This window comes from Hordeum vulgare, chromosome 2H (genome assembly GCF_904849725.1).
Source record: "Hordeum vulgare subsp. vulgare chromosome 2H, MorexV3_pseudomolecules_assembly, whole genome shotgun sequence".
Lineage (NCBI taxonomy): Eukaryota > Viridiplantae > Streptophyta > Magnoliopsida > Poales > Poaceae > Hordeum > Hordeum vulgare.
The window spans coordinates 82,953,912-82,967,102 of NC_058519.1; the positions used below are offsets into that span (position 1 = coordinate 82,953,912).

At 47.0% G+C, this 13,191-nt stretch overlaps 1 protein-coding gene across 1 annotated transcript; it reads left to right on the plus strand.

Annotated features, from left to right (window-relative positions):
* Positions 1-875: 875 nt before the first annotated feature.
* LOC123425598 (DNA mismatch repair protein MLH1-like) lies at positions 876-2,266 on the plus strand. Its single transcript, XM_045109288.1, has 3 exons — positions 876-1,118; positions 2,060-2,084; positions 2,256-2,266. The coding sequence occupies exons 1-3, from the start codon at positions 876-878 to the stop codon at positions 2,264-2,266; spliced, it is 279 nt and encodes a 92-aa protein (XP_044965223.1).
* The last annotated feature ends 10,925 nt before the right edge of the window (positions 2,267-13,191 follow it).

Consider the following 13,191-nt stretch of genomic DNA (forward strand, 5'->3'; position numbering starts at 1 on the left):
GTGCTCCTCCAAAATCAACATGGATGAAACTTTGAAAGCTATGCGTGTTTCCATGATTGAGAGCCAAGAAAGAACCGCCCAAATTCATGCTAGGCATGAATGGCTTAAAAAGGCATGTTCTCGTGATGAGAATCACGAAGATCTTAAAGTGCTTGGTGTGACTCCCATTGAATCTTTGTTTTCTTGTGTCAAACCTAATGATTATGGGGCTGGATATGAATCCACTTTGGTTGAAAAGTGCCCCAATCATTCGGAGTCCATCTATCTTGATGCTAAAAGCATTGAAAGTGGAGTAGAATACGTTAAAACTTTGAGTAGTAACACTACAAGAAAAATGCTCAATTATGACCAAAATAAATGACGGTGGTTTAATTGGTCATTGATCCATGACCAAAATTCCAAAATTAGTCATGGAAAGTCTAAGAGGGTCCAAAGCCCATAACGTTATGACCTTTTGTGTCCATTAGGTCATGATACTATTGCACAAATTGCTCATTAAGTGCTACCGATTGAAAAAAGAAGAAGAGAAAAAGTGATAGAGGTGTGTTGGATGAGAAAAGGGTTTTGAAGCGTTGGATGTAGGAGGAGTTGATGGCCAGGATCTGTTTCTCGCGTGGGATCCATGGCCTCGCATGTGATAGGCTGGCTGCCCAAAGTGAAAACAAAACAAGAAAAAAAATGGAAGACAGAAATCCCACGACCCCATCTCTCATGGCGATCCCCATCTCTCTCCCCCGCGACCTATGGCGGCCGATCCTCCCCTTGGCCTGAATACCAAAATCGAGCCGTCTCTGCCTCCCCATTCCCAACCTCCTCCGCCCGGTCACCAGACGTGGCGCGGCTAGCATGGAGGTCGACGACGCGGCGTCGCGGGCATGGAGGTCGATGACGCGGCGCCGCGCGGCGGGGGCGGGGGCGGTGAGCCGCCCCGCATCAAGCGGCTGGAGGAGTCGGTGGTGAACCGCATCGCCGCGGGGCAGGTGATCCAGTGCCCGTCGGCGGCGGTGAAGGAGCTCGTCGAGAACAGCATATACGCCGGTTCCTCCACCATCTCCGTCACCGTCAAGGACGGTGGCCTCAAGCTCATCCAGGTCTCAGACGACGGCGATGGCATCCGGGTACGTTCGCTTCCAAAATAAACCCTAAACCTCCAAACAAATTCCCCATCCCCTGAACCCTTGGTGCTGCCGCGGGTACCTGCTACTACAAAAATCCTTCAGATGCGAGCTGCTAATCGTTAGTTCTGTTGATTGCGACCTTTTAATCCTTGCTGCGTACATGAACATGTGGGTGAATGATTGGGGATCTGATGTTTGTTTATTCCGACTCACTCAGCTATAAAAAAATGCATAGGAGCTGCCATTCCATGGACAAATGAGCGCACGACTCCATTAATGCAGTTCAAGATTGTTAGTGCTAATTGCCTTTAGGTTGCATTTAGTTGTCTATGATACTACGAACTGGGCTTGTTTTGTGCTATAAAGTGGGCAGGTGCGTGCAAGGTACTAGTATTTGATTACAATATTTATTCTTGGGTATTTGAAGAGTTGGGCATGTTCAGAAATTTCTTATAAGCATCTCAGATGTCAAGCATTTGCGCTAGCATTGTTGACCACCACTCTGTCAGCTAACTTGGTTTCCTTTCACAGCGTGAGGACTGTCAATATTGTGTGAGAGGCATACTACCTCCAAGCTGTCTGCATATGAGGATCTAAAGACAAGAAAGTCCATCGGGTTCAGAGGGGAGGCTTTGGCTAGTATGACTTATGTTGGCCATGTTACCGTGACAACAATAACAGAAGGCCAATTGCATGGCTACAGGTCAATCCATGAGCAACTTCAAATATTTCTGCTAGACTCTAGAGTCGTCTGTTCATGATTATTATCATGTTGTCCTGTCAGAGTTTCTTATAGGGATGGAGTAATGGAGAATGACCCAAAGCCCTGTGTTGCGGTTAAAGGAACTCAAATCATGGTGAGCTTGCAGCTTTTCATAGTAATATTGCTGTATTAGATATGTCCTGTGATTTTTACAAGGATTTTTTTTCTTAATTTGCAGGTTGAGAGAGGGAACTCAAATCATGGTAAGCTTGCAGCTTTTAACTCGTCGTCGAGAGAGGGAAGGGCAACGTTTTCTTGGGTTGCAGCTTTCACCTTGTTGTTGGGTGAGGTGATCCATGATTGCTCTCGCCCCGCTTTATTTTTCAGTCCTTTGTAACTTTAGAAAATTCCTTATTTCTTCGATCTATATGTAGGTAAAAATTGATCGTGCACTTTGAGGAGAAGACATTATCTTTGTATAAGTGCCCTCCTACAGTCATCTCTTTGTAGCCACAGATAAGGACTTAAGGTAGGCCAGACCAAGTGTCATACACTTATATATTGGTATCTGTGATGATCATTTTAGCTTTCTTATTTGATGACATTTCTGAAAGGATATGATCCTCGGCATTGCAAAGTTATGTTTCATTATATTGTAGTCTCAAATTTCACATCCGAACTTAACTTGTTATCAAATAAGTTTAGAACAAAATTTCTGTTTTCTGCTATTTCTGTTTGATTAATCCCTATATTGTCTAGAGTTAGTGAACAATAGTCTTTTCTAGATGGGAGTATGGAGTATATATGTATGCTGGGTATATATGCTTATTACTAGTATGGGGTATATAGCAATATGTAGTTAATTTTTTTAAGCAGCAGTATGAAAGAAAACATATATAATACACGGGGAGCATGTAAAATAGAATAGCTTTTTTAGAAGGGAGTATCGAATATGCTTATTACTATATTATGGAGTACATTCGTTGGGAGTGTGTAGTATATACGTAGTTGATTTTCTAAAGCGGCAGTACGAAAAAAGTATGTAGAGTAGAATAGAAAGATACTGCTCCTTAATTGTAAACTAGTGGGTTGTTGTATTTCGGTGTCTCGGATGAAACACGCAGGCCCTCTTTATAGCGCTGGTTAACCCATGATTAGCAAATCAGTTGCACGTACCTGCCCACCAAATAACTAGGGGCTGCCTTATCTATAAAAACAATTTTCACGATGAGTCAATTAACTAGATCATACAGCCAACATAGAACTAATCTAACAATACGATGTTGCCGGTTGGGTTACTTTACACAACAAATAAGATGAGGGTATTAGCCACTTGATGTCAAGCTGGCATTGCAGGAGTTCTCCTCTCTCTTGACATAGGGAGGGCTCCACAAATATTTGTAAACTACAGGGCTCCTCTCAACCGACCTTCATCCTGTTTAGGGCACAAAAACAAAGCCTGCCAAAAAATCCAAATCCAGCTGCCCTTTAGACTGCAATAGCACACAAATAAATACAGATGATCTTGAAATGAAATGATGTCAGAACAAGAAACATAATACCCTTTCCTTTGGTATATTTGGGTTGTGATACATGTGTGCTACGAACTGAATGTTTACCCACTCTTGATTATTACACATTCATGGCAGATGTTTGGAAACTTGCAAATTATACATGTCCTGTCCTATCCTTGCTCAAAACTGCTAGGTGTTTTCTGGATCAATTTATCAAACTACAACACCGACAATTGGTAGTACCTACGTACACACATACTTACAGATTACTGTGTCTACAAAATGATTGGGTCTGCCTACATTTCTTTTTATAAGCAGTGTTTGATCAAGCATGCGGATTAAAAAAGGCGTATAACAAACAAAAAATAGCTGAAAGAAATTACCATAGAATACATAAATAAGGAAGAGTAGTTGGTAACTTTGTATGCATGCTGAACCAAAAGAACTGGAGAGAAAGAGAGAAAGAGAGAAAGAGTAGTTGGTAACTTTGCAAGCGTCACACCTCTCCAGGTATTTGCATTACTAGACCAATCTGATAGTAGAAAATAAAATAATTCATGAAATATTAAAATACACCGGCGCAAAGGAACTAGCTACTTTAACTACAAAATTTAGAATTGAAGCTTCTAATCCTGAAAAAACGAATCAAGAATGTAATAAAATTGCCAAATAAATCTGATGATGCATGCGAAGAGTTGATGACATGCATAGTATAAATGAATCAAGAATTTCAAGGGAAAAGCTAAGGGAATAAAAAATAGAGGAAATATAGTGGGAACTAGCGTTCAAAATGTAGGAACAGTCATCTAATCCTCTGGAATGCTAACATAACCTGTACTTTCACGGGAAAACAAAAAATTCAACCGGATCTCATATTCTGGCGGAAGACCGAGTTGAACATATTGATGCCAATAATCATGGCATGATGGCAATAAAGGGAAAATAAGCATCAGGCCATCGACCGTGAAGAATTCCAGGGGTTCCTCAAACCAACGCTATAACAATTTTTAAAATCACAACATAAAGAAAAGAGGCTTACTTTTTGTATGACATGGAAAGCAGATCAATCAATGATTAAATTCACCTAACATTTTGCGAGGGGTATATACTAACATGACTTTGTATATACTGAATTCGAATTGAGAGAGTACATATTGAATTTGTTTTTGAAGTATATACTTTTTTGTGAGGAGTATATACTAACATGACTTTGTAGATACTGAATTTTTATTTAGAGAGTACATACTGAATTTTTTTTTAAACTCCTAGAACATATATAAGAAATTAGGTTGATACACTACTGGAGTTCAGAAATTTGCCGTCTGCTTGGCCTTTGCCGTCAGCTGACACATGGCAAAGGTACTCTTTGCCGTCAGCTGTCACAGTGCTGACGACAAAGAGGTGGCAGATGGAAAAAGTTTATTTTGCCGTCGGCCACCTCTTTGCCGTCCGCTGGCCGACGGCAAAGAAGCCCTATGCGGACGACAAAGGGAGGGCGGACGGCAAAGCCCCCCCCCAACGGCCGAAACGCCACCCCACCCACCCGTCCCCTTTGCCGTCTGCTTGGGGGCCTTTGCCGTCCGCCTGGGAGCGCGGCCGACGGCAAAGGGGACGGCGGCCCACCAACCCAACCCCCCACCCAGTGCCTCCCCCCCCGGGACCTTTGCCGTCGGCCTTGGGGGCCTTTGCCGTCCGCCTAGGAGCGCGGCGGACAGCAAAGGCGCGGCAACCTTGCCACGTACACACGCACGCCCGCCCCCCTCCAACCCTTCCAACGTAGCCCACCCGTTGCTCGAATCCCTCACCGCGCCGCCGCCTGCCCTGCGCCGCTGCCCCGCGTCGCCCCTCCTCCCTGCCCCGCGCCGCCGCCTGCCCTGCGCCGCCGCCCCGCGTCGCCCCTCCTCCCTGCCCCGCGCCGCCGCCTGCCCTGCGCCGCTGCCCCACGTCGCCCCTCCTCCCTGCCCCGCGCCGCCGCCTGCCTGCGCCGCTGCCCCGCGTCGCCTCTCCTCCCTGCCCCGCGCCGCCCCTCCTCCCTGCGCTGCCCCTCCTCCGTGCGCCGCCCACTCCCCTGGCGCCTGCCCCTCCCGGTGCCTTCCCCACCCTGCACCGCCCCTCCTACACCGCCCCTCCTGCGTCGCCCCTCCTCCCTGCGGCACCCCTCCTCCCTGTGCCTCCTCCCTGCGCCGCCCCTCCTCCCTGCACCGCCCTTCCTCCCTAGGTAAATTTATTTTTGTTTTTTTTTGGTTTTTTTCTCTTTTGTCATTTTTAGGTTCATGGTAATTAGTTTGTGGTAATTAGTTTGTTAGGTTATACTATATATGCTAATTGTTTATGGTAAAATTAATGACACGAGGATGATAGCATTAGTTGTCAAGCATGATGTGTTTTTTTGGTTTTGTTTCTATTTAATGGTATTTGTAGTTTGAAAATGCCGATGTGTTCTGTGTCACACATGTGACACTTATTATGTACAAAAAATATTTTTTTCTCATAGTACCTCTTCATCGGAATGGCTAAAAAACAATATATTTTTTTGACTCGGGAGTACTGATGATGTGTTTCAAGAAAAAAGTGGTGTCATTACAAAAGAAAAAGGTTTAGGGTTGAGCACATTATTCTATCTTCGAAGATCGACCCGGTACCCTCCCAAAAAAAAAGATCGACCCGGTCCAGCTGATTCATGAGCACAGCGACGTGGGAAGCACTATGTTGTGGTGTGTGTGCTTCCACCGGACAAAACAATGAAATTTTGAAACATGGACGCGGCGCCGGACCAGGCGTTGACGGCGGAGGCGGCGGCCGTGCTCTCCCCGAGCGGGCCGGTCAGGTAGCTGATGAAGTTGGAGGAGATGCCGTAGTACGTGAACCCCCGACCCCCCGACCCCCGACGCCACTGACCCCTGACCCCCGACGCCAGTCACCCTCGACCCCCGACCCCCTACCCCGACCGTGACGCCACTGACCCCCAACTCCCGAGCCCGGACACCTCTTTGGCCTCTTGTTGACCGAAAAGACCCCAACCCCCGACGCTAGTGACCCTCAACCCCCGACGACACTGAGCCACATAGTTATGAGTTAGGTCACATAGTTATGTTAATTATAAAAACATCAAATTTGTGTTGATCGTGTGAATATCAATGTGCAGTTGTTCGACGACCTCCGACAACACTCACCCTCGACCCCCGACGCCCGACCCCGACCCCCGACGCCACTGACCCCCAATCCCCGACGCCCGACGCCACTGACCCTCGACCCCCGACCCCCGACAACACTCACCCTCGACCCCCGACCCCCTACCACGACCCCCGACGCCACTGACCCCCGACCCCCGACGCCCAACGCCACTGACCCCCGACCCCCGACGCCCAACGCCACTGACCCTCGACCCCCGACCCCCGACCCCCGACAACACTCACCCTCGACCCCCGACCCCCTACCCCGACCCCCGACGCCACTGACCCCCAACCCCCGAGCCCCGACACCTCTTCGGCCTCTTGTTGACCGAAAAGACCCCAATCCCCGACGCCAGTGACCTTCGACCCCCGATGACACTGACCCACATAGTTATGAGTTAGGTCATATAGTTATGTTAATTATAAAAACATCATATTTGTGTTGATCGGGTGAATTTCAATGTGCAGTTGTTCGACGACCTCCACGTGCGTTGGACGAGCTCCGCCCTTGCGTTGTTGGTGAGCACAAATGACTTCTCCTCCTACCCCCTTAATTTGCTATGTCCCAGTCTTCGTGCCGATGAAACTTGCTAGCTATAGGTTTCTTCAATCAAGAGTATGTGTGACCAGTATGCGTCTCCCATTCGAAAGGGCGACATCTATAAATATGCATTTCTTTGCATATTTATAACCGCCATCCTTTCGAATTGTCCAATATTATCCATGGACAGCCAGTATGTGTAGATTGGGTTTGTTTTCCCGTATGCTGTGCTCCGGATCCGATGCGGAATTTCGTCAGTGCCTCCCATGTTGTTCTCCGGGTACACATCCTCTCTGCTTATTGCCGAGACGTGTATCAGGAGAACAGCGGGGAGGTGCTGTCGAAATTCTGCGTCGCATCTGGAGCAGAGCATGGGAAAACGAACCCAGTCTACACATACTCGGGTGGGATTAGGACCTATCTTTACCTATTAGCGTGTAGGTTGCATGGACGTAATAAAACTGAAAAACTTGATTAGCGTATGAATATAGATGATGAATTATATATTTATTTCTTGTGCCCCCATAGGTAGCTAGGCAACATGAGTGATCGAGCTTGGATGTACACTGGTCACCCTAGTCAGAAAGACATGACCCATGAATGGTTAACAAAAACCAGGGGGTTTGTGAGAGCCGCATTTGCAAATGGCCAGCATAAAACATGGTGCCCCTGTCCCAACTGCGACAACTGGAAAAAGCAGACAGAGTTTGAAATGGGTAAACACCTGCAGAAGTGGGGTTTTACGCCTAATTATACGGTGTGGACTTTTCATGGTGAGTCTGACCAACGTGCCAGAGCTGAGGTGATTCGTCGTCGCACCGACGAGCATGGTACCGGGATTGAAGACATGGTGCAAGACTTTGATGATGATCGTGATTCGGACGATGAGATGGAGGAATCTGCAAAGGCCTTCTATGAAATGCTGGAGTCTTCAAAACGTCCTCTCCACGAGCAGACTGAGCTTTGTCAGCTGGATGCCATCGCGCAAGTAATGGCTCTGAAGGCTCAATTCAACCTAGGCAGAGAATGCTACGACGCGATGATGACGATATTTGGACGCTTTCTACCCAAAGGCCATGTACTTCCTGCAAACCTGTACCAGTCAGAGAAAATCCTCCGTGTACTTAAGATGCCCTATGAGAAGATACGTGCCTGTGAGAATGGATGTGCCTTATTTAGGCTTGAGTATGCGGCCTTGAACTATTGCCCCATTTGCAATTCTTCCAGGTATATTGTGGTAGACAATGGCATGGGTGAGAAGAATCAGACCAAAATCCCCATTAGTGTTCTTCGATATCTGCCAATCGTACCAAGACTTCAACATCTTTTCATGGTCGAAGAGACGGCCAGACAGATGACATGGCACAAATTGGGCAAAAGAACCGAACTAGATGCGGATGGGAACAAGATGCTGGTACACACTTCAGATGGTTTTGCGTGGAGGCACTTCGATGCATTACATAAGGATAAATCGGAAGATCCAAGGCAACCTAGAGTTGCCATCAGCACGGATGGGTTCAATGTGTATGGTATGACGGCAGCACAATACAGTTGTTGGCCTGTATTTGTCATTCCACTAAATTTGCCACCCGGAGAGATTATGAAAAGAAAGAACATTTTCCTGACGTTGATAATTCCAGGGCCCAACTATCCGGGGAAGAATATGAATGTGTACATGCAGCCGCTTAAGGATGAGTTGCAAGAAGCCTGGGATAATGGGATCAAGACCTACGACGCGGCTACCAAAACAAATTTCAAAATGCATGTGTGGTACATGTACTCGACGCATGATTATCCGGCGTTTGCGCTATTCGCTGGTTGGTGTGTGCATGGAAGGTTCCCGTGCACCACATGCAAGGCAGCTCTTCAATTCCATTGGCTACAGGCTGGTCGCAAGTATTCTTGCTTCGACATGCATAGACAATTCATGGATCCTGACCATAAGTTCAGAAAAGACAAGAAGAATTTCATCAAAGGTAGAGTTGTCAAAAACACTGCACCAGCTGCGTTGACAGGCCAACAGACCCTTGATCAGTTAAACGCTCTTGAGCCCGATCCTTTGCGTCCAGGATACTTCAAAGGGTATAATACGGAACACGCGTGGACTCACAAGTCATGCTTATGGGATCTCCCTTACTTCAAAGACCTCCTTTGCCCACACAACATTGACGTGATGCACACTGAAAAGAATATTGCGGAGGCCATTTTTGGTACATTGTTCGGCATAGAGGGGAAGTCAAAAGATAATCCTAAGGCTAGAATCGACCTGGAGGCTCTATGTGATAGACCGTTGCAAAACTTGCGACAACGGAAAGGAAAGCAAAGCATAGCGAAGCCAAAGGCATGGTTCAATCTTGAAAGGCCAGCTATGAGGGAAATGCTATTGTGGGTTAAAATGCGGTTGATGTTCCCCGATGGGTATGCTGCGAATCTAAAGAGGGGAGCGAGTCTTGAGAAATTGAAAATATTTGGGCTCAAGAGTCATGATTGGCACATATGGATTGAGCGGGTAATGTCGGTGATGTTGCGTGGCTTTATCCCTGAGGATGAATGGCTAGTAGTGGCAGAGCTGAGCTATTTCTTCCGTTCTCTTTGTGCGAAAGAACTATCGCCTGGCGTGCTAGATGAAATGGAAGAGTTGGCGCCGGAGTTGGTCTGCAAATTAGAAAAGATCTTTCCACTGGGCTTCTTTAATCCAATGCAACATTTGATTTTGCATCTCCCGACCGAGGCAAGGATGGGGGGGCCCGTTCAAAATCGATGGTGCTACTCAACTGAGAGGATGCAGAAGACGCTTCGATCTAAGTGTAAAAATAAACATAGAATTGAAGCATCGATGGCCGAGGCATTCATTACTGAGGAGGCGGCAAACTTCGTGACAGCACACTACGAAGCCAAAAATCATCATTTGCATAACCCGAAGCCTCGGTACAGTGATGGTGATCGAGAAAAAGTTCGATCCAACCTCAGCCTATTCAAAGGTAAGCTCGCACCATCCGGTGCTTCGAAAGGGAAATAGTTGGATGTCGAAGAATGGCGGACCATTTCATTGTATATCTTCACCAACCTAACAGAAGTGCGGCCGTACATCGAGTAAGTTCTCGGTAATTTATTGTTCCGCAACTTCTAATTGCTTTGAACTACTCTTATTCCCGGATATTTGATATAGTCGATACGTCGCCGAATTCTCGGATGGAGCGGTCATCGAAAAGGATTCTGTCGAAGAGTATGAGCTTCTCGCAAAGCATGGAGGCGACTATCCTGGTTTCATCTCTTGGTTCAAACAAAGGGTAATTAATTACCATTAAGGGCCCATTTGATTTATTGGTCTAATTTGCGGCTAATGCATCCATTCTTTCGTATTAAACTTGTAGGCTGATGCAGAGTCTATGGACGCCGAGTTGAGACAAGTCGCTAATGGTTTTGACTATAAGGTCCGTTCATTTGACAAATACAACATCAACGGGTATCACTTTTGTACCTTTGGCAAAGAGCTATCTATGCCCGACCTAAAGACTACAAATTGTTCTGTCTCTTCTGTCGGCGAAGGAGACACCGAGTATTATGGAAGGGTTGAAGCAATTTATGAACTTCTATTCTATGGTGAAAACCCACCGACCGTCGTAGTCTTCAAATGTTATTGGTTTGAGCCGAGGGAGACTAGAAGGACTCATGAACATATAGGACTAGTCGAAATCAACCAAAACACCCACTTAGATGTTCCCGATGTCTATATTACGGCTCAACAGGCGACACAAGTTTTCTATCTACCGTGGGCCTGCCAAACTGATCCAAATCTCAAAGGTTGGGATGTCGTTTATGAAGTGCCACCACATTTTAGACCACCTACCCTCAATGAAGAGGATTACGAACCTCACATTAACCCAGACACATATGAAGGAGAATTCTTCCAAGAAACACGTATGTCCAAGAAACGTTTCAAGAACCGCTCTACTTCACCCCAGAACATTGAAGTAGACAGCGACAGTGAATCCGTCTTAACCCCTGAGCCCGAACAGGAAGATATGGAAGAAGAAGAGGTTACTGCTGCGGATGACCTGTCACTTCTTGACCGATTACATAATGGTGGCCTTCCACATGTTCTTCTAGATAGTGATGATGATGATGCATTTATTGATGATAGTGATGATCATGATGCATTTATTGACCCCGAAGCATATATAGACGAGGACGATTGTTATTAGTTCATGTCAGGTATTCAACTATTATACTATATATAAATTTTGAGTTCATGTTAGGTATTCAATTTTTATTAGTCATGTTGGTATTTATGTTGTACTAATTTCATTTACTCTTTGTCATGACAGGTGTTGAAAGATGGTGGGAAAGGGTCGAAAGCACGCCGCGGCTGCTTCTTCGTCGGCGGGTGATGGGATGGGTACTTCCATTCCTGCCTCGCCTCTTCGGAGAGTGTTGCTCTCTACTATGCAAGGAGCGCCCCCCGTGAGAGGAGGTCGACCACCCGCGAAGCCGAGAGGCACTAAAGGTACACGTTGTATTCATGTTGGTATTTATGTTGTACTCATGTTGTATGCATATTGGTATTTATATACATTTTATTACTCATGTTGGTATTTATGTTGTACTAAAGGTACACGTGGCCGCGGGAGAGGTAGGGCTACACGGTCTCCGCCACCACCCCAAGCTGATTCACCTGAGCACAGGAGGACTTCTAGGGTGGATTCGTCTGAGGTGGAGGCTACACGGTCTCCGGTTCACGAGCCTCAGGTCGACGAGCCTTCGACCCACGAGACTCGTGTCCCAGAGGCTTCCTTCCAGACGACTGCGGAGCACAGCAGGGATGAGGGTACGTCCCAAGAGACCCAGTGGGATACCTGGCCTGAGCCAACTGGCCATGCTGGTAGCGACGAGGAGCTGGGTGAGGGGGATACCGTCTACCAGCGTGGTAGTTCGGGGCTCCCGCTCGTGCCACCGACCCCCGAGCAGAGGTGGTCGATTAGGCCAAATGGGGACAAGTAAGTTAATTTACTCTTATTTAACCTTTTGCCTTCGCGTTTTCTCAAATATCTAATGTTTTGGCTTCAATTTGTCATACTGTAGGGGTTGGATTGTTGCCAAGGGTGTCCGCAAGCCCAACAGCGTCCTTGGTGTTCTTTGCCGTAAAAACTTCCCAGGGTTTGTTACGTTGCCCGGTCGGGAGCGAGAGGTAGGGATGACCTGGGAGCACTACTTGGGTGCCCCGGCCCCGCCGGAGGTGGAGATCGACGGTGTTTTGTGTGACACGAGGGCGGACATGGTGATCCGAAAGTTCTGGGTAATTTCTCTTTCACACAATTATAAATTAACCATAGCTATTTATTGTACTAATCGGTGTTGTCTCGTTTGCAGACCTTCTACAGGTGTGAGGAGGGATACGAGGATGACGCGGCAAAGGTTATCGAAACCGAATGTCGCCGCCTACTTCAAAACTTTCGGCACGAGGCTCGGGTGCAGGCTGTTCGAGACTACAATGCCACTCGGCGTATTAGGATTGATAAGGCGAACTGCCGTGATGCTAAGATGGAGAAGGAGCATTACATGAAGGTAATTACATATTATTAAGGCTTTGTAGTTAGTTTCCTTGATTTGGTTCTTACGCACTCAAATTTCTCTTTATTAACTTAGGTGCCCCCGAGATGGTGTGTGGATAAGAAGGATTGTTGGGAGGCCTTGGTGGATCAGTGGTGCTCCGAAACGTGGGAGACCAGCCACAACAACGCCAAGGAGAGGCATGGCAAAATGGTTGGCGTGCCACACCATCAAGGGAGCGTCAACTTAATCCAAGTTGGCGAGAACTAGGTATGTGGTTTGCTTCATGCCTCATGCAATTCATTTTTAATGCTATCTTGAGCCCTTTACCAATACAATTTTCTGCTCTCTCTCTTTTAGGCGCGTCACAATAAGACGGAGGCGCCACAGATGTACGACCTGTATGCGATGGCCCATACTGCCTCGTACAAGAAGGTCAAGGCATTCTCTGAGTCTGACCTCGAGCATCCAGAAAACTTCACCAACATCTCCTCCCACGACAAGCTCGTGAAGTACATAGATCACAGGAAGGCGAGGAAAGGGGAGGACTTTAACCCGAGCGAGGGGCCTATTGATCCAGAGCTGGTGATGA

Coding starts and splice junctions, on each gene's coding strand:
- LOC123425598 (XM_045109288.1), top strand. CDS start 876: ATGGAGGTCGATGACGCGGCGCCGCGCGGCGGGGGCGGGGGCGGTGAG. Junction 1,119..2,059: donor ACGACGGCGATGGCATCCGG/GTACGTTCGCTT, acceptor CTTAATTTGCAG/GTTGAGAGAGGGAACTCAAA.